The sequence below is a fragment of the Neophocaena asiaeorientalis genome, unplaced genomic scaffold (genome assembly GCF_003031525.2).
Source record: "Neophocaena asiaeorientalis asiaeorientalis breed wild unplaced genomic scaffold, Neophocaena_asiaeorientalis_V1.1 scaffold226, whole genome shotgun sequence".
In the NCBI taxonomy this organism is placed as follows: Eukaryota; Metazoa; Chordata; class Mammalia; order Artiodactyla; family Phocoenidae; genus Neophocaena; species Neophocaena asiaeorientalis.
Genome location: NW_020173037.1, coordinates 7,594,482 through 7,617,381, shown reverse-complemented (window position 1 = coordinate 7,617,381; position 22,900 = coordinate 7,594,482). Strand labels below are relative to the sequence as shown.

Below are 22,900 nucleotides of genomic sequence, written 5' to 3'. Positions count from 1 at the left end.
CCACGGCATGTGGGATCTTCCCGGACCGGGGCACGAACCCGTGTTCCCTGCATCGGCAGGCGGACTCTCAACCACTGCACCACCAGGGAAGTCCTCTGTATTTCTTTTGATATATCAATTTAGCTAAATGGAAATGGATGAATCTACAGTTTCACCTTTCTGTCATTACTGTAAGGAGAATGTGCTACTAATGACACATCTGTGATGTTTCATCAGGTTTCCATGGTTGGGGCCACAATGCCCTAGTATTCTTCCAGCACAAGTAACTAAACATCCTTGGACAGAGTCTAAGACAAATCTACTTTACACTAAATCCCACTCTGATATTAAAGAAATGTTCCAGTACAATAAAAGCAGAGACTTCTGTTTATTTTTCTAATAGAAATGTGCATATTGGTGAATATAATGTTTATAACGGAAGTTTCCCCTCATATCAACTTTGTGTTATAAATCTATGCAACAGTGATAGGGTTAGTAATAGTGGATACAAGGTCACTTCATAAGAGTAAAAGAAACCCCAAAATACAATTAGAACTCAACTTGCTGAAAGTTTTACATGTTATATGGCTTCTCTGCCTTCTAAATAATAATTGATCTTAAGTTCATTTATTTTGGATATCAAGGTTCCTTTCCCAATTTCCCAACATAAGATAAAATTATTTATCACATAATAGGCTTCTTTATGGTCTGTTAAAACTATTGTTATTTGAAACATTTGGGGGAATCAAAATAAAATATAAGAACTGTACTGAAACCAACTGCATTGAAAGCTCAAAACTTTTGAATTAACACTACAATAACAGGTCAACTTGTTAAACTTGGATTGTTTTCGAAAAGTTTCATATAGTTAAAACAGGTAGGCTGAAGAACAAATTTAAATGCGTTACCACAATCTCACTGTTGTAGTACTTTGTGACACAAACTTTTCAGTTTGTTAAAAGAAAAAAGAAAAAAAAAAGACATGGCATTTACTAAAGTTTAAACAAGTTGATCATAAAACTCAAGAACTTTAAGCCCTTTACACGTGTGCTACAGGAAGAAATACAACAAACAAGCAGTCAGCGTCACTTCCTGTGTTGCTGTGATACAGAAGAGACACTGAGAAACATGGACCTGTGTGTTCACTGATATTAGCTGTCTGACCCGTGACAGTTCGGCACCAGCCAATTAGAAAGGATGCACGGATGTTCATTTGCATTGATTAGCATTTTTCTATAACTGAAATGCAGAAGGAAAAAAAAACACCACTAGTATTTCATAAAGTCCATTTGAGTCTGTGTTAATGCAAACAGACTTGTAAAAAACAGCAGTGTTTGTGAAAGAACAACAGAATTTTCTTGACTTGTGTGACAGTCTTCTTAGTATTGTCCAAATACTACTGCACAAAGGTCTTAGTTTAAGCAAAAGCAATTCCGGGGAAAAAAAAAACACCTGTGGGCATAAGGAATAAATTCAAAATAATTAAAAATACTTCAGTTTAAAACCCCCTGAACAATTTTTTAAAAGATAGCTACTTACCTTCCCAATATCTTTTCACTGATATGGAAAGTTAGAGGAAATTACAAGATTAACTCTAACTGCCAGAGTTTATCACTATGTTAGTTATAGAACCAAACTGAAACACATTCATTTACACACACACACACACACACACACACACACACACACACACACACTCTCTCTCTCTCTCTCTCTCTCTCTCTCTCTCTCCGCCCTTTCAGGTCCTCTAAGGTTACGTCGTTCTGTGAAGTTATAGATATCAGGGAGTTCTCGTTAAACACACACACACACACACACACACACACACACGCACGCACGCACACAAAATCTATCTGAAATTCTTTAGCACAGAGCTGTATATTGCAAGTACTTTGTTTCTAACTTTTAAGCAAATCAGTAGGTACAGGGAGAAGTACTGAGAGTGCACCAAACTATTAGAAAAGGTCAAGCCCGCTTCCAGGGGCTGCTTGCTTTTCTAGCAGGATCCTCAGTAACTGCTCCTTGATAACTTAGATGTCATTCACAGAAGCCACATTCCCAGCCATCCCAGAGGACCAAGCTGGCATGCTTCCAGGGAACGTAACAAGGAAATAATGTTTAACGGTCACGTGTAGGGGTCCCTTACTTACTGTCCAATCAGCGAAGGCAGTGTGCTTTACGCACAAGAACCTAAATTCCTGATGTTTATTTCAGGGCCAGTTTTTTTGACTGATTCCTATAAAAGTCTCCGAAAGCCAGGAGACTCTAACACTGGAAATTTGTGCGGGGCTGCTGTCCAGAAAGTCACTAACTTGTTCAGAAACTTTAGTGTTACACAAATACATCTCGACTCTGACCGTCAGATGTCAGAAACATGAAGACGAGCTACAGATTACACTGGGACTTTCTGTTCTGCAAAATAAAAGAACTGACAAGGAACCAAACTTAGCAGAAAATCAGAAATGTGGGTGAAGCTTTAAATGGACCAACATATTAAGGCTATGTTAACACTAACATAAACATCAAAAGATACATGTACAGAAATAAATGAAGAGTCTCAGTTTTATTTATCACAGAGTCAAAGATGGCAAAACCAAGAAGTCAGGAGTTTATTTAATTCTGGGTTGGCCCCCCAGCTCTCATCACTATGGATATAATGTTCCAGGCGACAATAAAGCCATCTCTACGGCAGCTCTATAACAAAGCCAGGGAGGTCCAGTGCACTCGATATGCAGCTAAAGTTACCCACGCTAAACAACCACAGCTCGGGATCAGAATAATGGTATTACCTGAACACCTGGGTCCTCGTCTTCTTCAGGAGGAGGAGATGACGGGGGTGTTTTGTCTAAGTCTGAATTCTCAGAACCTTCTGTTTTTCCCTTGTTGGCCTTTTTCTTCAAAGCACTTGCTTCTGAATCAGGTTTCTTATTACTAGAATTCAAAGTGGATCACTTAGTGTTCACTTTTTAACAAGGTTTTTCGTACGCCCCACGCCTTATATTTCCCACGTCAATATCCCTAAAGTATCGATAACAATTGATAAATCAATGCATGTGGGCCATCGAGAGTTAAATAGTACTCTCAATTAAGTTTTTACAGCAAAACCCCATACTGATGACCTTCAGCAGATATCTGACCTAATGAAAAACTGCATGCAAAAACTCCTAATACCACACAGAATACATCTGTTCATCTAGACAACGCACGATCCCTGCCAATACACCAAGCCATAATGAAAAATTGAATTAAGAAATCATTTTGCTATCAACTTTTTAAGGTACCAGAAGATGGTTTTTAAAACTGTCAAGGAAAACTAGAACACAATGATCATTTCTTCTGTCTCTTGCAGATAGTTTTAAATACTCCTGTTTAAGTCCTTTTCTTGACACCACTACCAGGTGTCCTCTTTTATAACACTGATACATTTTTATCCAATTTATAACCTTTCAAAACATAAGAAGATATATAGCAATTCCTCTTCTACATAAATTTATTTAACGCTGTATCCTTAAGTAAAAATCAGCTTTATTTTGGTGCTAGACATTTTTTTTTTTTTGAGGTAGTCACGATGGCCTTTTTTTCAAAAGCTGGGTCTCCAAAATACAGAAATATAGCAAAGTGACCCCAGCAATTCAAGTGCGCGTTCCACAGTATGTTTCCATCAAACGTTAACAGGATTTGAATGTTACGTAAGTCAAAAGACAAGTGAACTGTAAGAAAAAAATTTTTTAATTTAAGTTTACTATCACCTTTAGAACCTTTATTTGCCATTCTTTTAGAATGCACACTTGGTGCTGCCTTCCATACCAATTTCCAAAACCCAGCCCCAAGGGTTTTCTAATATTGATTATTACCATTTACTATCCAACATTTCAAATAATCCAACCTCAGTAATAATTATTTTTACTATTTCAAGAAAGCCTAAAATTCTAATAAATTTTGAAAACAAAAGATACATTTCGAAAAGCTTTGAAAAGTTTATTTAAGTTTGTAAATTCCTAGAAAAGTATGCTGTCAGAATGCATTAAACAGTATTTTTTTTCAATCCCAACAACTACAAAAGGAAAAGAGGCCAAGATACCGATATGCTTTTATTTAAGTAAAGCATGTCATGTAAAATGTTTCAAAAGTACTTAGTATAATTACACACCTAAAAGGCATTTTTGTAATGAATAAATACAATATTTGATAAACTAGTCATTTTCAAATACTCAGAGCTTGTTTTTATTTTGTTCTGTTAATATCTGAGCCTAGTAAATGGCCACATAAGGAAAAAACTTACGACAATTCAGATTACAGCAAGCAGCAGTTAGGTTTAAAGAGTTCTTTTTAATTTACAAATAAATAAATAAAAGGAGTGTCCTAAAAACTTTAAGCCCCCAAAAGATCCACAGAAAGCATATTTTTTAAATTAAAAAAAAAAATCCATACAACAGTTCTTCATCCAACTGTCCTAGTGTTTACGCTACACATGGACAGAAGTCTCCCCTACTATGAGGCTCCATTTCCAGCATTTATTTCCGCTCTAACTGCCACAAATTATACAATACTACAGCTGAACGCTGGGCCCCTTTCCTTTCATCTGCACGCCAAGAGCAATCAGATTACCCTGGTAACCAGCGGTCACATGACCAGCACCTGCTCTTTTGGCTGGATGCCACTGACTAAAGCCATCTGCTTCCCTCAATCAGCTTTCAAACATTCTCAACACCTGCGCTGCAGTGTTTTGTGGTTTCTTTTATCAAATCAGTGCAAAACTGCTTCCAAAACTTTACATATTTCTCAAATTTGTTTAAATCAGAGGTAGGCCTGTCACGGAGCTGAACCACTGCCAGGTAAAGAAAGCTGGCAGCAGGTCCTTCCCCAGTGCCCTCTCCACGCCACAGTGAAGGACACAATTTGATTTAGTGGGGTTCCTGCACCAGGGGTAAACTGTCCTACGGGAGAAAAAGGCTTACTGCCTCGGAGCCCGCCAGAGCCCAGGTCTGAGGAGACGTCAATCTGCTGGAGGAGAGAAGTGCTAATGATGTTCCGTCTGTCCCAAGGATGCACTCTGTGGAACCTCCAAGAACGTGCAAAGTCAGACAGGACCTCTCCAAATGCCCGGACAAAATGCCTGTAGCCAAGGGAAGCAACCACCCCAGTTCTGATGACTGGAGGATTTCTAAACTCAGTGGACCTTGAGCTATTCATGCTGCCCCGAGACATCGAAGCATTTCCTTGCTAACATCTTCTCGTGACATCAACGTACAAATCAAAAACACACCAAGCAGTCAAAAAAGCTACAAAGTCTTCAATGTTCACCCCAAGACATTACAATCAAAGACAAGATGAAGTTATTTACATCAGATTGCCTTTGCCACTATTTTGCAATAAGCTCATTTGGATTTTCAACTGTTATATTAAAACTGCTTTGCCCCAAAAGAGCTAAAGCCAGAATTTTTTTTTTTTTTTTTTAGCCAACGAGGAGCACTGATTTCAGACAGCCCTCAGTTCAAGTTCCAACTCTGTCATTTATAACCTGCCTGTCTGTGACTCTGGATACGTCATTTCTTTTCCCTGAGTCTCAGTTTTCTCATCCATAAAATGAGGTGAGTAATTACATTTTGCTCCAAGTTTCGACCTTTCCAAGCACCTGGCACACTCGACTGGGAGCTGTTCTCTGACTGCGGCTCAGACCCACGGGCGGAATCAACTGCGGAGACTTAGGGACGGGACCCTCTGCGTCGTGACCACATCACCTAGGCCACGTGAAGAGAAGGAACGGCCTTTATCAACAGTCTCAACACCCGCCCAGAGGCCACTCGCCTCTATACCCCTGGCCCCTGCTTTAGTTCAGACGCGTATCATGTCCCACCCCGACCGTCACAACGGCCTCCCCGCCTCGTCCCCGTCACCAGCCAGGGGCAGGGCCACCCGCCATCAGACTGCTGGCGAGAGGACACGTATCCCACGGCCACAGCCGCGACCCAAATCTGTAAGGTTCAAGGCTGGTCTTTCGTAATGTCTGAGCCAAAACACGGCCGTACACATTCCTCTCCCCGGCTAGAATCTGGGAAGCCTGAACGCACGAAGAGGGCAGCTCTTCCGGTTGGGGAGAAGGAAGCGGTACTTATTCACATGGACAACCCCTCAACCCGACACTACGAGGCCCGGGACGAAGCCACGGGCTGCCTGGCGCAAATCCAGACCCTCAGGGCGCCGCCAACAGCTGCAGGGCTGGCCCCGGCCCGACGCCCCGCCAGCCAGGACGGCCAGAAGAGCCAGCTGTGCGGGGTCCAGCCCCGACTGGCCGTGGCCCGGAGAAGCCCCGGCTGCCTCCACACGCCCCCTGGACCGGCCCTGTCCGCCGCGTCCCCGAGCTCTGTGGCTCAGTCCTGACGCCCGAACATGCCCTGCGAACCCAGTTCCAGGCACCAGCAGAGCGGCCCTGCTCACACACAGACCCGACCGAATCATTCCGCCCAAAGCCGCAGCCCCACGTGTACTGACGTCTGAGATTCTCAGTGCGCGGTTTTTATCATCGGCAACATGAACTTTATTTTTCTACCTTTCCCACACCCCAAACTCTCCACCCTCCACCCTGCAGATATACAGGACCGCTCCCAGAAGCGTACGCGCATCTCTCCTCCCTCCACTGCCCCTTGCGCACTCCTCTGCAAGGCTCAGCTGGACATCACTCAGTCAGAGAACCATTTTCTGGCCACCAAAGTCTGGATTAGCAAGATCTCACACACGCTGCATGCCACGTGATGTACCCCCACACAAGGGATGTTTAAAACACACAGTACTGGGTGGTAACATTACTGCAATGCAGTAAAACCAAAGCGCCAGGTGTGTGTGTGTATATGTCTTTCTCCAACTATCCTGTTAGCTCAAGAAGGAAATGTGTCTTATTTATCTCTGTATTCCTTGTACCTGGTCAGGTGGGCTACTTATAAACTTTAGCTGACCAATTAAACAGTACAAGTAACCGTGAAATCAACAAACACATACACAGCCCTGACTACGTGCAGCTAAAGCGCTCTTCTCCTTAATTCATTTACGAAAACCCCACGTAGGTTCTATCTTTACGAAGCTCAGTAAAATGGGGCTAAACTACTATCAAAGTAGAGTGAAACCTAGCAAGTTTTCAAACCCCATACATCTGTATACCTCTCCTCCAGACTCACAGAGTTCTTTCATTTCCTGACCCTTATTGCCCACCATTACTGGTGAGGCCAAGATGCAGGGCCACCCCTTCGTGAAGCTAGGCAGGCCGTTGTACTCTTGGAAAGGGTTATATCTTTCTGGGGATGCTGCTGACCACCGTAGGGCCACCATCCCTCCACCAGTTTTACTTACATGTCACATTTCACCATGAGAGGGAGGTCCCAGTGGCGGGCAGCGGGATATTCTCAGGGTCCATGGCTAAGTGACACTTAGGTCACCCTGCCAGACCGAGCTCTGAAGTTCTGTGGTTGCCTCCCCCAACCCCAAGTGATCAAAACCTACACCATCCTGATGAAAACTCCAAGAAACAAATGCTGGGTTCAGAGAGGAGGAATCCACATGGAGGGAGTCATCCCTCTGGAAGGACATATTCAGTGTATGGCTGTAAGAGTCCACAACGATGGGCCCAGTGACAGTACCTGAAGTGGGGCTGGACACATAAATCCAAGCTAAGATAGAGCATGTAAATAATGAAGTCTTTTCGGTGAGAAACGAGTACAGGTTTTTTATACACGACTTTATGCAAAGGGCTAGAACTTACTGGAAAGTCAGCTAGCTGCCCTGATTTATTACAGAGTGCCGTGAAACATGGATAGCACCAGCCTAAGGGTCTAAGTTCTCGAAGGAAAGACAGTTTGAAAAGGAACCGTATCGTGGAGCCAAACATAACGAGAGGAGTCGAGTCAGCGGGTGAAGCTGTGCGGACAGTGGCGGGGTTGGGCGGAGCGGGGGCAGCGGATTCTCCACCACACAGACCCTCGAGACAGGACACGTCAGTGATGGGCCCCCTCACACCGGGGAAAATCAACCTGGAGGCTCGTGAAGATCAAACAGGTCCGTTTTCAGGAAATCAAGCCGAAGTGTCACACTACCATCTTTTAGGACAGCAGAGAGTATTGAAACATATCCTTATATTTTACATACATAAAGCCCTTTTAATAAAAAACTGAATGTCATGGATGAGAAGTGAGGGATGTCTGTGGCACAGGAAGTGTATGGCTTGTCGTGATTCAGAAAGATCACGTATGATAAAATACATGAGTCGCTAGGGTCAAGGTCTCAAGGCTGGTAGGAGAAAAGCGTCTGGCCTCTCAACTTCAGATTTTCCTCTAAGTTTTTAAACAATGAAAAAGAAAATTAAAAGATAAAGAGGCAAACTAAAAAAGCGACAAGATCAAGGACTAAAAGGATCAATGAAGGCAATATAAAATGTGATACATCATAAAGTAAAATAACCCAACAAAATAAAATGTTAAAAGTCCCAAGACCAAAGTTTTATTTAACAGCTAAACTGGGATGTGATAAAATGCAGGTGACAGAATAAACTAATGAAATAAGAGTCAAGACAAATTCTGCACGACAGACAAGAAACGCAGAAGTCAACACCACCTTCACACGAAGGCCCTTGGAGCTCCCTAGGCCAAGGGCCCAGCAGCGGTCAGCAGACGGTCCGAATGCTTGAAACTCCCTACAAGGCAGCGCAGGGCAGAGAGCATCTGGGCAGGATCGGGGGACAGGAGCCCCCGTCCGCCCAGGCAGTCAGCCCTCGGGTGCTGAGCCGGCCCCCGACTCCTAAATGCCACCCACAAATTCTTCACCCTATGCTTCTGCTTGAGAAAGAGAAAGAAGGAGAGCTGAGAAGTGGAAGAGAGAGGGGGTTGGGGGAGGGGGCTCTATTTTATTTCTGAACAACAAATTGCAGACAAATTATCAATCGAGTTTTTAAGTTCTCTGCCTCAAAGACAAATAATTTAAATTGTTACCTTAGGTAGCTCTTACACGATCAAGTACTCCTGAGGTACATTAACTGTGCTAAATTTCTAGGAAGGGAATAGCAAAGTTAGGAAAGACACAGAAACCCAACTTGCTTTCATTTAAAATGTATAATTCAAACTCAACAGGCCTCGCCTTCCCATCTTACAATCAAACTGTGCAAGGATAAGGAAACAGGGTCGAAGAGGTTACACGCTCGGCCCAGGAAGCAGCCGTCCCAGGACTGGGCCAGAACCTGCCCGGCTCCAGAGCCCCCGTCTCCGTCCTGGGACCGGCCTGAAGGTCTCACCTCCTCGTGGAGACGTACTATGCGTCCAGCACTGGCCTGGCCTTTTGCGGGACCCTCCAGGCCTTGGAAACCTTCCCTGGTGAACGCCTCTGTTACTCCGGCTCATCCCTGGGTGGCCTTCCAATAACATCAGAACCCTGTCCTGAGGAAAGCTCCAGTTGACCATTTTATAAAGAAGAATGTTTTTTAAAAATGAAAGAGAAAGTACAGTAGATAGTTCTCCTGAAAGAGCTAAACCCATTTTTAATGTTGAATATACTGTAGATGGGGGAAAAAAAAAAAAAATCACAAAGCCACGAATTATCATTGAAAATCTAAAGGTTATTATTGAGTTTTATGGAATGAATTAAGATCCACCAGAAGTAAGATGGAAGCAAAGTCTGGTGAGCTGATGTGTTGTCCGATCCCAGAAGCTCAACAAACATGAACATTAGCCCCCCAGCTCTGCAGCACCACCTGGCACTGCAACACGGCAGAAAGGATCGGGCAAGCCAGACATCACACGACCTGTGCAGAAAGCATGCCTTTCAGTGCCCTTTTACTATGGGATATTCTTCCAAGGGCCAATACTTGGCTGTCTGTGCCAAGTCCTAAGACGCCAGCCTTACTCACGCCCAGCGTTCCCACGACCCAGGACGGGGAGAGTGAGGACAGCGTTAGCAGCCAGAAGCCCACTTCCTGGATTCATAAGTATCTTCTCTGATCCGCCAAGGTGGCTATGACAACCGGTGAGACGTGCAGCCCACCCTCGGTTTAATCAGGTGAGGTATGAGGTATGTAGGTGGAGAATCAGGCAGAGCAAATGGCAAGGCCTACGAGGAGAAAACCTCACCACCTACCCCAACAGAAGAAGCATGAAGTTACATCATTCCTACAGGAATTGGGCTACACATAAAATTAGTAATCTAATGGAAGTTCAAGGGTGTTGCCTTTCTAAAATTAAGAGAGAGAGAGAGAACAGTGTCTTTTTTCTTTCTTTCGCCACAGCACTCGGCTTGTGGGATCTTAGTTCCCCGACTAGGGATCGAACCCGCGCCCCCTGCAGTGGAAGCGCGGAGTCTTAACCGCTGGACCGCCGGGGACGTCCCACAGTGTCGTTTTTCTTAATTCAAACGCTCCAGCTCCCTGTTTAACATTTTAGAGCTCAGTCACACAGACTTCCACGGAAAGGTGGCTGAAGCAGAGGCCAGCCTCTCACGTGACTGATGCTCTCACAGTGGCTTTGCATCCAACACCCCACAGGGGGCTCTGGCTGGGCAGAAGACAACTAGCAAAAAGATCTTTATGTGCCACGTGACAAGTTTTGCATCTGCACAGAACTTCATACTTTTCAAAAGCACATTCATATCCATAGACATTTTTAACGATAATTAAAAAAATCAGCCTGTGACGCCTCCTGCTCTTTATCTTCCGACTCTGACATCCCCAACACATCTCCTACGGCAACACGTGCGACACCCTAAAATTCCACTTAAGAAGACTTCAAAGGAAGGTGTCTCCAGAAAAATGCCCCTTTAACATCCTCCTGCTGCCCAGGGCCTCCTCACCTCTCACCTCTCCTCCGACGGGTGCAGTGGGACCTACCTCACCTCTGCCACACAACCACAAGGCCAGCAGGCCACCGCTCTGAAGTCTACTGCAGCTCCCTGGACGGGCAGGAACAAATTCCCACCAGGCCCACTGCGGCCCATTCCTGCATCCGGCACAGAGCATGAATCAGCTGAACTTGCTGTTTAGGGTCAGTGACGTTGGGCATGCGTCCCCGCCAGGGAGCGTAAAGGGAACCACGGGCTATCAGAGACGGCAGGGTCTGAACTGAAGGCGGCTGACAGCTCCCTCACCGCTCATCCTGATTTAAGACAAATCAGATAGAGGCAGGGTCACAAGGTGGCCTGTCATTGGCCTTTTACACGTACAAGGAAGGCTCTGAGATGGTTATCCTTCCTTTCTCGAAGGAAAGGAATCCCCACGGGGATTAAGAAGACCTCACGGCCCGGCACCTTTGTCAAAGAGAAGGCAATCTTCGGAAGGGAAAGGGGGCACCTGGTTGCACCCCTGGCCCGGAGCTTGGACGTAGTGACCAGGAGCGGACAGGGCAGGCCGGTGGGCAGACGCCTGATGCTCACGGACACGTCTTCCTTGTTCCTCGCCAACATCTAAAGGGCTCAAAAGTCCTTTGTAACCACATGCCAAAGAAACCTACACTCTCTTCTGCTGGTACAGTATCCAAAATACCTAGTTCAGTCTGTTCAACTATCCAATGTCTTGGGTCAAAGCTAAGTCACGGCACGTGAATAAAAGAAAGAACAAGAAAATAGAAGAAGAAAAGCTGCTGGTTTCATTTACTTTATTACCTGATGGGGAGATACCTGACTATCTAGGTTTTCTGCACTCATTAGCAAAACAAGTTTAACGGTTTGCTTTTGTGTCCGAGAAATTTTACATATATAAGAGCACATTAGAAAATATGTATTAGTTACTCAAAATACACCACTATTGGGCTTGCTGGCTGAATAAAAATATTTCTCAGGTAAATGCTGCTACTCTTTTAGATCATGATTGAGAAAACAATATCTGAAAAGTTAACTAAGTTCCTCAGAAGAAAGTAGCAACATAAATATTAAGGACAGTGTGGTATGCAAAAAATACACTTAACGTGTTTTGGGTACTTTATATGTCTTTTGAAGTAAGAGTGGTATGTTTACTTTTCACAGTTTAAAAAATATATATCTTCACTCTTAATTGAGAAGCAGCATTTTAGCTTCCTATTAACTTTAATACTGGGGGTGGAGAGGGGGGGCAAGGACCAGATGAGTTCCTAGAAACTGCATTAGAAGCAAATCTCCACGGCTTCATTTAAATGAAGCTTCAGTAATCAAGTCACAACCTTTGGCTAAGTTCCCTTCTTTATGTACATTCAAAGAATCTTTATATAGCTAAATGGACCACTAAATCCTCCAAGAGTCATTCAAAGGAAGCACTTCCTCCAAATTCTCTCTCATTTCACAAGGCCCAAGCATACACAACAGAAAACGCATTGAAGAGAAGACCACGAATCCTCATATTTCAGCTCCGTGAATCCTTCCATATGCAAAATGGCATCCTCTCCAGGACACAACTGTCTTAGCCTTTATTTTTAATATTAACCGTCAATATTTAAAAGCTATAAAGACACCTGGGGAAAGCACTAGACAGGTAGGAAAATATATATTTAATGTAAAATGGGAAGAGGGGAAGAAAGATATGGTCCTAATTAGAAAAGAGGCATGTGGTCCATTTTTTTCACCAAGATTTTAAATGTCTCTTTTTGGGGACTTCCCTGGTGGTGCAGTGGTTAAGAATCCACCTGCCAACGCAAGGGACACGGGTTCGAGCCCTGGTCCAGGAAGACCCCACATGGCCACAGAGCAGCTAAACCCGTGCGCCACAACTACTGACCCTGCGCTCTAGAGCCCGCGAGCCACAACTACTGAGCCCGCGTGCCACAACTACTGAGCCTGCACTCTAGAGCCCACGTGCCACAACTACGGAAGCCCATGAGCCACAACTACTGAGCCCATGCACCGCAACTACTGAAGCCCATGAGCCTAGAGCCCGTGCTCCGCAACAAGAGAAGCCACCACAATGAGAAGCCTGCGCACCGCAACGAAGAGTAGCCCCTGCTTGCCATAACTAGAGAAAGCCTGCGCGCAACAACGAAGACCCAAGGCAGCCAAAAATAAACAAACAAACAAATAAATAAATGTCTCTTTCTGAAATGCTGACACCTTTTTTTCTGTTTCACTACCATTCTATATAACAGCTTCTGGGCAGATTCTTTTAGGTTCTCCTGCAGAGGCAAGACAGACCCAATTATATCTCGGTTGCCAAAAGGGCGAGTGTGCTGGGAATGGCCACAAATTCAAGCCTCGGTGGCTTTCAGGGATGACAGGCAGTGAGAAGGACACGGTGAAGGCACACAGAGAAACTCAGCCCCACCAATGACAGCCACCTTTCTCATGTCATTTATGACAGTATGTGAATGACGCGAAACCAGCTCTCTCCCGTGTGGACATAATGCAGACCCCCAGCGGGTCACTGCCGTCACCAGCCGCTCAAAGAGCCGCACGTCTGTTAGGAGAATCTCACCAGCGATAAGGCATAGAGGGCCAAACAAGAAAGATGTGAGTAGTTCTACAGTAAATGTTTCCTTCCATTTCTGTTTATCCCCTCTGCTTCAGCCCTCTGTAGGAGAATTATTTTCTGTATAAACAAATTCATCAAGTTAACTTATTCAAGGATGGAAATAACTGGTATCACATAACGTTTTGCAAAACAAAATTGCCACTGCAGTATTCCAGCGCCTAAAGCAACCTGCTCCAGCAATTCAGCCCCAGCACTGACATAACCCAAACCTCCTATTACCTTCATGACTGCATATTCAATTTACATAATTATTCTGCTATGCTATTCAGAATTGACATGTAGCTGTGTGCAATCTACTTGTCCTTGCTTCAGGGATGCTTTTTCCTTCCCAGACTTAGAGGAACAACGCGACCACAACTTGAGATACTCCACTCCCCTGACCACCTGAAACACTGTAGCTCAACACAATAACGCCTTGGCTGGTTAATTCAATGACAATCTCTATTCAGTTACCATATTCTTGGACAGCCACCCCCATTTGAACATCAACGACAGGAAAACCTCTCAGGCATTGTCCTCACCCCACTTCATCCTAAATCAGCAAGTGGCCCTCCAAAGGCAAGTCGCCAGGGCCAGCAGAGGTGCTGCAAATGCCCTCAGTGACCCTCCTGGGCGCAACCCCTTCCCACTTGCACTTCTCCAAGCTCTAAAGAAGGGTTCCCCTCAATTACTTTCACACCACTCGGAGAAAAATGACTGTCACCTACAGCAGCCATCAACTGAGACTACTAGTCAAAAGCAAAAATAAAGAGAAAAAAAAAAAGTACTAGACGGGCTTCCCTGGTGGTGCAGTGGTTGCGAGTCCGCCTGCCGACGCAGGGGACACGGGTTCAAGCCCCGGTCCGGGAAGATCCCACATGCCGCGGAGCAACTGAGCCCGTGCGCCACAACTACCGAGCCTGTGCTCCAGAGCCCATGAGCCACAACTACTGAAGCCCGCGTGCCTAGAGCCCGTGCTCTGCAGCAAGAGAAGCCACCGCAATGAGAGGCCGGCGCACCACAACGAAGAGTAGCCCCCGCTCGCTGCAACTAGAGAAAAGCCCATGCGCAGCAACGAAGACCCAACGCAGCCAAAAATAAAAAAGTAAATAAATTTATAAAAAAAGAAAAGAAAAAAATAAAGATAGGGTCAGTCTGAGGTAGACTGAGAGCTTGAAAGAATATATTTGGAAATTTACGACAAGTATCCAAGATACAGTGGGGTTTTTTATATCAATTTTTACCATTTGGTAATAAATTCAAAAACTTAAGATAAAAACTTAAGACAGATGTATTTTGAGGCTACAGTTAGTTTTGGTGATATATGTTCTGAGTTCCAGAAAACTTCTTTAGAACACACACTCTTACATTGTAAGTTTGTTTTAAAAAAATACATTCTTTTAAGATTTTGCTTTCATTTCTTTCTCCTTAGGAGAAATAAAGCACATGCTTCCTCCTACTAAAAGCGCAATACTCAGACTTAAGCAACAATGTATTTTTTAAAACCCCCTCATAAATCAGACTGAAAGTATAACTGTCCTCTGGCCTCACATCCCTAAGACAGTACCTACACAGTACCTACAAACACAGTACCTACAAACAATAAGTCCTTAATAAAGTATTGCTTAAGTAAATGAAAACAGAATTTATAATAAATTCTGAGGTCAGAGGAGTGTTCACAGGGAGAAAAACCTAATGGCTTTCAATTAAGAGACCACATACTGAGGCATCAAAGGACACCATAAGTGAATGCAAATATTAAGTTACCTATAAGACTGAGTTACTGAATATACGGTGGTCCCTCAGTATCTGCAAGGAATTGGTTCTAGGACCCCGGCGGATGCCCAAATCTGCAGATGCTCAAGCCCTTTGTGGAGGGCCAACTGTAATTCAGTTATCTGGGTACCATAAAAAGTACTGGTGACAAAAGTTTTGTTAATGTCTATGATTCAAACTTTCAAAACACTACAGAATAATGTATTGGGTTGTTTAGATATTTTTAGCAGGAAGCTGAAAATCCAAGTTTGTTCTCTCACTTTGCGGCATCTTTCTAGTTACAGAAACCACCCTTCTTTGTGTACCTGCTCCTGACACACAAGCAAGCTCACAAGCCCAGGGCTGCCAGGCCGGCGAGCTCGCAAAGCCCGCGTGGAGCATGTCAATCTCGGGGTGGAATGCCACGCGCCCTGCACAAGCGGGCATTCGCTCGTGGCGGGAAGCGGTGGAGCGTGTTTTCTCCTGCGTCCGCAAACAGGTTCAGAGTAACCAAGTCTGACCGTACTTCCATCTGGAAACTATATTTTCTAACATGAGCCACATTCTGAAAAACAGATTCAGATGTTTGGAACTGGTTCAGAACAGTTGTAAGAAATGTTCGGTACAAATGAAAAAAATTAGTCTTCAATGTCTTCTCCTCTCAGCTTTTCTTACTGAATAAATATGCCTCCTGGGGGGTCAGAGAGTTGGTGGGGAAGTACCAGAGGGGAAGCACGATGTGGAGGCGGCTATTTCCTAGGACCTAAAATGCATGCTACTCTCCAGTGCATATCTAATGGGTAACTGCTATTTGATTTCTCCCACGTTGCCCACTAGGATTCCAACGCTGCCCCTGGAAGGCTTACTCCGCCTGCCAAGTGGAGAGAATGCATTCTCCCGTTTCAACTTCTGGGAAACAGGACTGAAAAAGCCTAGTGAAATGCAGTGACTCGCCTTGCCTTCTAGAATCCTTCTTACCCAGTATGGCACTGTCACTGAAAATGAGGTTGGTGGTCTAAGCTCACAAATGATTCTGCTGGTAACTTGGTTCTATTTGTTAAAATGACAGGCTTTCACAAAAATACAAGAAAGTGATTTTAAAATAATAAACAATTTTTATCCAGTAACGTTTCTAAAGAATCTACCAACCGAATCAACAGTTCATAATAATTGAGTCCTAAATCTTACTTAGAACGCATAAACACCTTAACTTTTCAGTTCGGGTACGAGAAAAGGCAGCTCAGCAATGAAGACAAGTGTCAGAGCGTCCCGCGCCCACCCCGTGTCCCCACCCCCATTCCACAGGCTGTGACTGTTGTGCTTGTCTCTACTGTGTTTGGTGGTGGTTGTTTCTGCCCACAGCCTACCTTGACTTTTTGCTGGATTTGGGTTTTGGCGTGGCAGTTTTTGCTTTCTTTTCCTTTGGCTCTTTGGGAATCTTAGGGGCTTTCGGGGTCTTGGGTTCCTTGGGCTCTTTCTTCTCCTTGGGTTCTTTCGGTTCCTTGGGATCTTTTTTTGCCTTCGGCCTTTTCTTTTTCTTTTTCTCTTCTTGGGACCCATCTAGCGAGTTCCTGTTTAGTTCTTGGTTATCAACCCCACCAGGGAAGTCATCTTTACCGAAACTTTTACTGGGATCCTCTGCAACAATGTGGTTGTTTTTCTTTTTCTTCTTCTTCTGCTGCGGCTGCTGTTCTACGGACAGCAGGTAATCATCACTGTTCACTAGCTGAGCGTTCGGTCCACTAACCTGAGTCATATCCGGCACTGGTTTCTCTAGAAAGGGCTCCGATGGAGAATGCTAAGAGACACAAATAGGAATTGAAGTTAGTTTATTGCTCTTCGTAGTGAAGAAAGGAACTGAAAGTTAAGTGGCTGATGCTTCTGAAACTTACACTACACTCAAGGTAGCAAACTTAACCAACTACGCATTTGTGAAACCTATCATTTTCTCTCATCCAGAAAAAAAAAACAGGTTTCTTCAACAGGAAAGCTTTTAAATAAATAAAGAGGGCAATTTAGTAATACAGGAAAATCTTCTGTTCGGGTGGAAGAAAATTTCTCATTCAGCTGAAGACACTTTCCATGTCCTTAGCACCCATGTAGGAAATGGGGAAGAACAAAACAGCAGCAAAAGCTAAGACACACAGATGGAATTCAAGTGGAATTTTCCCCATGCAGGAACGGGAGCTCCAATTAAAGATACATAATCAAGTCACTTTTAAAAAGAACAAGTGTACTGAGCATTGTAAGAATCAGATACCATGAAAGTTTGAAATCCGAGTGTAAACACATAAATCTTACACAGTACAGGTCATTTCTGATTTAAATGACATTCAAATGTCACATTAAAAGCACATATACAAGCTTAACGACTCTGGGTTGGTTAGATTTCTCATACTGATAGAAAACGCAGACAATGTTTTTCTTAAGTTATTAAAGCTTTACATTTCCAAATCTCACTGAGAGAGCGAGCGAGAGAGAGAGAGAGAGAGCGAGCGAGAGACAGAGCAAGAGAGCGAGAGAGCGAGAGAGAGAGAGAGAGAGAGCGAGAGAGCGAGAGAGAGAGAGAGAGGGAAAGCGCCCCCACATAGTCAATTTGACATGCCTTGCAGGAGATTTTCAGCATCCACTAAGACCATACCCAGAAATGGTCTTAAACATGGTGGAGAATACCAACACCTGGGATGGGACGCTGAGTGGTCATGATACAAATCAGGGCAGAGGTAGGGGACCACCTGTCTCCACTGTAAACTATGACATCTAATGAGCCTTTACATTTGAACGCAAGACTTGAAAATGCTGTATCTGCCTTTTTCATATGCTTCTCCAGACACGAAATAGTAACTGTAATATAAACAGCAACAGCCACAAGCGTGTACGCGACAGTCTTACCACGTGCTGGGCATGTGCTCAGTGAGCACTTTACGCCCGGACACCATCCGATCCCCACGCCAGCCCGGAGAGCTCCATGGAGACACAGACTTGCTAAGATGAAGAACGCACCCAAGGAGTTACGGAGGCAAGTGACAGAACTGAGAACTGGGCCCCTCACACATGACCCTCAAAAGAGGAGCCACAGGGAAGCCCAGGCCCAGGTCCGCTGAGGCGCCCAGGAGTTGCTACTCACCACCCACAAAGGGCTACAAATCAGATTCCGGCACGACTCACATCCACTGAGCATCTACTTCATGTTATACACTAAGCAAGGTGCTTGCAGGAGTTTGTGCACCCGAACCTCACACCAAAATGTGATAATCTACCCCCATTTTTCAGAAAAGAAGTAAAATTTGAGGAGGCCACGTGGCTACCCAAGGCCACACCATGGGGGACAGAGGTGACATCTGAATCTAGGTTTCCTAAATCCAGTGCTCTTCTGACTCTGTCCGGCTCCGAAAACCTCACACACGGGCGTCCTCCTAGGAAAGGTGCCACAGGCTTCACTTTATTTCCAAAGTGCTCAGTGACCCAAAGAAACGTTTAAAAAACGAAATCACTGCCAGAAAGGAAACTGGTTTTCCTGTTCCCAGTACAACCTACTACGGTCACTGAAAAAACCTACATTCAGTTCTCCACCTGCACTAGCGTGAGGGAATGAGCCCAGAACCGTGAGCTGAGAGAGAAAATTCTAGCCCGGGCCCTGCCATGAGCTTTGTGATCTGGGGGAAATCATTTCACTTCTTCTTCATCTGCAAAATGAAGCGTTTGGTTCAGATGATTTCCAAAGTCTCTTCCAAAATCCTACGGTATGAGAAAATCTTAAAATACACATTGCCCTTTCTTGGTCAGAGCTGAGAGAGAAAGATGCTGAAGGAGAGTAAGGACAGACAGGAGGGGAGAGAAGCCAGGGCAGAGGAGTGAGAATGAACACAACATGGATGCAGTGTCCATCCAGGGGTAACACAACCGACCAGATCCTGAGAAAAGCCACTCACCTGCCCCCGGTTTTTCCCTCACAAACACGCTTAACAAACATCAACCAAGGAGCTCTCCAAATTATATTCGCTGAGAAATAAAGGGATCTGATTTAATGGTTTTACTATACCTAAGTTACTGAAGTAGAATTAATTGTTACATATTATTTCCTAATGTAAGGAAAAAGGAAAAAGCCAATTATTTTCATAAGAGACACAGAGGTCAAACTTATTTGGGACAAGCTATTTCTCAGGAGATGGAAGAAAAAACATTTCCTGGAAAGGGAAAGAGGAAAGTCTACCAGTAAACAATGCTTACAGCTTAGAACGGTGAATTAATTCCAGGTATGTGTACCTTTCTTTTTTTTGTTTTAATTTTTGAATTTTATTTTATTTATTTTTTTATACAGCAGGTTCTCACTAGTTATCTATTTTATATACATCAGTGTATACATGTCAATCCCAATCTCCCAATTCATCCCACCACCACCACCACCACCACCACCACCACCTGCCATTTTCCCCCCTTGGTGTCCATACGTTTGTTCTCTACATCTGTGTCTCTACTTCTGCCCTGCAAACCAGTTCATCTGTACCATTTTTCTGCATGTGTACCTTTCTTTAATCTGCATGGCATTAACTCCGGTAACCAAATGCCAGCCTCTGATGAGAGATACCTGGTCCACATTTGTGAATCAGAAAAGGCGTGTAACACGTGATACCAGACGACTGAAAATTTATCTGCACTTGAGCACACAAATCATTCTGGATGCTCCTTTCAGTAATACATGAAGCCATAAATTAGTATCCCTTAAAAATTTAATCTTCCATAAGAAGGAAAAAAATGTAAAGACCAAATACAAAAAAGATAGTAGTCCTGTTTGATACGCGGCAGAATTATGTTTTGGTACTGTTTGAAATAGGGTGGAAAGGTGCTCGGAAATATTATAGTGTTTACCAGGCCCACATCTCCTTAAATCTTTTAGAGAAAAGCTGTTTTTGTAAACATTTAACAAAGAACAGATGGCCTGCCTTAATCATGTGGGGAAAAAACCTGGAGCTCACAGTAATACCCTGACAAAGTCTCCCAGGCCCGCCGTTTCCCTCCCAACACCCCGCGCATGGTACAGTCTTCTCTAATGCTATTTAATTTTACAGCGGACATTTTCCCATCAATTCCCACTGCCTGACAGGTAATCAATGCCATTAACATCTGATATCACCATATAGGGCATTCCTCAAACCTCTCATTTACTAGGGCAAAAGCAGAGAATGTTAGATACCAAAGGTATTTTTAAATACACCCTTTAGGACTTCCTGCTTGACATATTTGCTATCATAATTCCATATGCCTTTTGGAGCATTATGGAATATATAAGGACTACGCGTGGACTTCTGAAACTGAAACAGAATGACGGACAGTTGAACAATAAATTAAAACGATCCAAGGTGCGTGTTGTCCAAAAAATTACCATAAACTAAAGATAGTCGTTTTTAGCCTTAACTTCACTTTTCGTCACATATAAATTAGACAAACACATAAACAAGTTGCCTCACATAAAACAGCAGAGTAGGCAGGATGTAAATTTAACCAAAGGAGAGGGGCCGGGGAGGCGGGGCCAACCCCTCCGTTACCTTTAAGCAAACATGACCCAAAACGCTCGGGAGCCTTCGTCAGAACAACGTAAATACAATGTGTAAGAAGACACTTTTCATCCATCGCCACTGTGTTTTCCCTCCAACCTCACCCAGCATTTTCTGACTTTAAAGGCTACCTTATTTAACCATATTTTGTCTTAATTATAGTCTTGAAGCCTCAACGTGCTTTCAGCGTCAAGCACCATGAATGAGCAAGCAGTTTGCAATGTCTCCAGTATGGACAATCCCTGCAAAGCCGCACCATTCTGTAATACAGGACGTCTCTGGGCAAACATTCTACTTACTGGGTGACACGAACACGTCTAAAATCAAAACACTACTTTTATAATAAGGAGAAGATACTACCAACCGGATGAGAGTAACATGGCACTTCCAGGAGACACGCACGCCCCGCCCCACAAATCAGGCCGAAGGGAGACAGACACTTGCGAGCTCAGAGAAACGCAGGTTCTGGGGGAGAAGTGGCAGGCCAACTACGACCCACGTGACAACAAGTACAATCTTAAAACGCTACACTAGGATTTAAGTGGCTTGTAAAAATACAAATATTAAGTAGTCATTTAAGACTGAAAAGTACAATTCAGTTTTGGGGTATTTTTTTTTTTTAATCGCTTTGGAGACACATTCCTACTACCGGCCTTCTTCACTTCTGTTTACTCTTCCAGGATCCCACAGGTTCTCAGTCCCTCCGCACTCTTCTCAAAAGGAATTCCAATATGAGCCCTGAAGCTCAATCTCCAGCCAAAGGAGTGAACGCAGGGTTCAAAAGATCATTCAGCCAATGTTCAGCAAGTCCCACTGAGATTTTCACATCTTTTTCTCGTCAGTGACACTGATAAAAAGAAGAGCACTCGGTAATACTCGGTGCCCAATTCATTTATTCATCCAACAGACAGCTGAGGACGTAACAGTAAACCAAGCAGCCCTGGTACCTGCCGGGGCAGAACAGAGCGCCTAACCCAGGCTGATGCCAAGGAGGGTTCTTGGAAAAAAGGCAGCCAGGCTGGGACTGAAGGGGAGACACGTGCTGGCCAGGGGCTCCTTCCCCAATGGACCAGCCCAAGCAACAGACCACGTCCAGGATGGGGTGACAGAAGGCACAAAAATGCATCACAAGCGGCTTTTAAAACCTTCTTTGTGGGGAGGAGATCAAGAAGAACAGATATTAGTTTGAAGGGTCAACTGAAATAACTTTTACCTTTGGTTCTTTGATACAAAATAATACGTACAGAAATAATCTTAAGAAAAGAATCAAGGATTAGAATATTTTCTGCTTGACTAAATTTGGTATCAGAGTCACGGCCTCAAGTTCAAGCCTTTCATCTGTCAGTTAGTTTTATTCAGCTCATTTTTAAAGACAATTTCTAGGGAAAAAAATATCGAGTGAATACTTTTACGGACACAAACACAAAGATGGAACATCATCACGCTTGTTGGTCATGTGACTTGAGAAGGCAGAAAGTAGAGAACATTTTCTAAGTTTAGGATTTTAAGACGTGTTCCAAGAAAAGAAGACTCGGGTCACGGGAGTTTTGAGAATTCTGGGTTAAACAAAGTTAAGCATTTTTCTTTACGGTAAAGCTCTCCAAGCCCTTACTACGCTCTGAGGGGGAACAGGACACAGTGTGCCATACAGGAAAAAGATATTCTTCTTCCAAGAATATCCTGAATAAAAATGCTCTTCAAAATACACTCTGGATTACACTGATACAGTTAATCCATCACCTCTGTGGCAGGGATATGAGAGTGTGAGAGAGAACAAGAGAGACGGCATGCGCCAGTCTCAAAGCAGTGGTTATCAAATGTTTCAAAAGATAGTATATGACTCTACGAATAAATACAATTTTATATAAATGCACTGAAACAGCTTACTCAATTATGCTCAGATGTAGGAATAAAACAGGAATATTAGGATAATCATATAATCTTCTGACTTGTACAATTTCCATTATAATATATATGCAGTGAAGATAATTACTAAGTTAAATAAAATGAACTTTGAAATTTAATAACTTATCTTAGTGGGTCCCTCAGAAGAATCATTAAATTTTAGAATTGAAAAAAAAATTTTTTAATTACTGTGAAGTATCTCGTCTAAAAATCATCTGAAGGCATTTTTGAACCTTTGGTTTTCTGCTTACATTTTGTCCTTAGAATA

General features: G+C 43.8%; 1 protein-coding gene across 1 annotated transcript in view; it reads right to left on the bottom strand.

Moving 5' to 3' along the window:
* Positions 1-22,900, bottom strand: part of CHD7 (chromodomain helicase DNA binding protein 7) — a 121,200-nt gene that overhangs the window by 65,149 nt on the left and 33,151 nt on the right. The window contains 2 exon segments of the mRNA XM_024742640.1: positions 2,769-2,910; positions 16,540-16,970. Of these exon segments, the coding sequence (XP_024598408.1) occupies positions 2,769-2,910; positions 16,540-16,970 (573 nt within the window).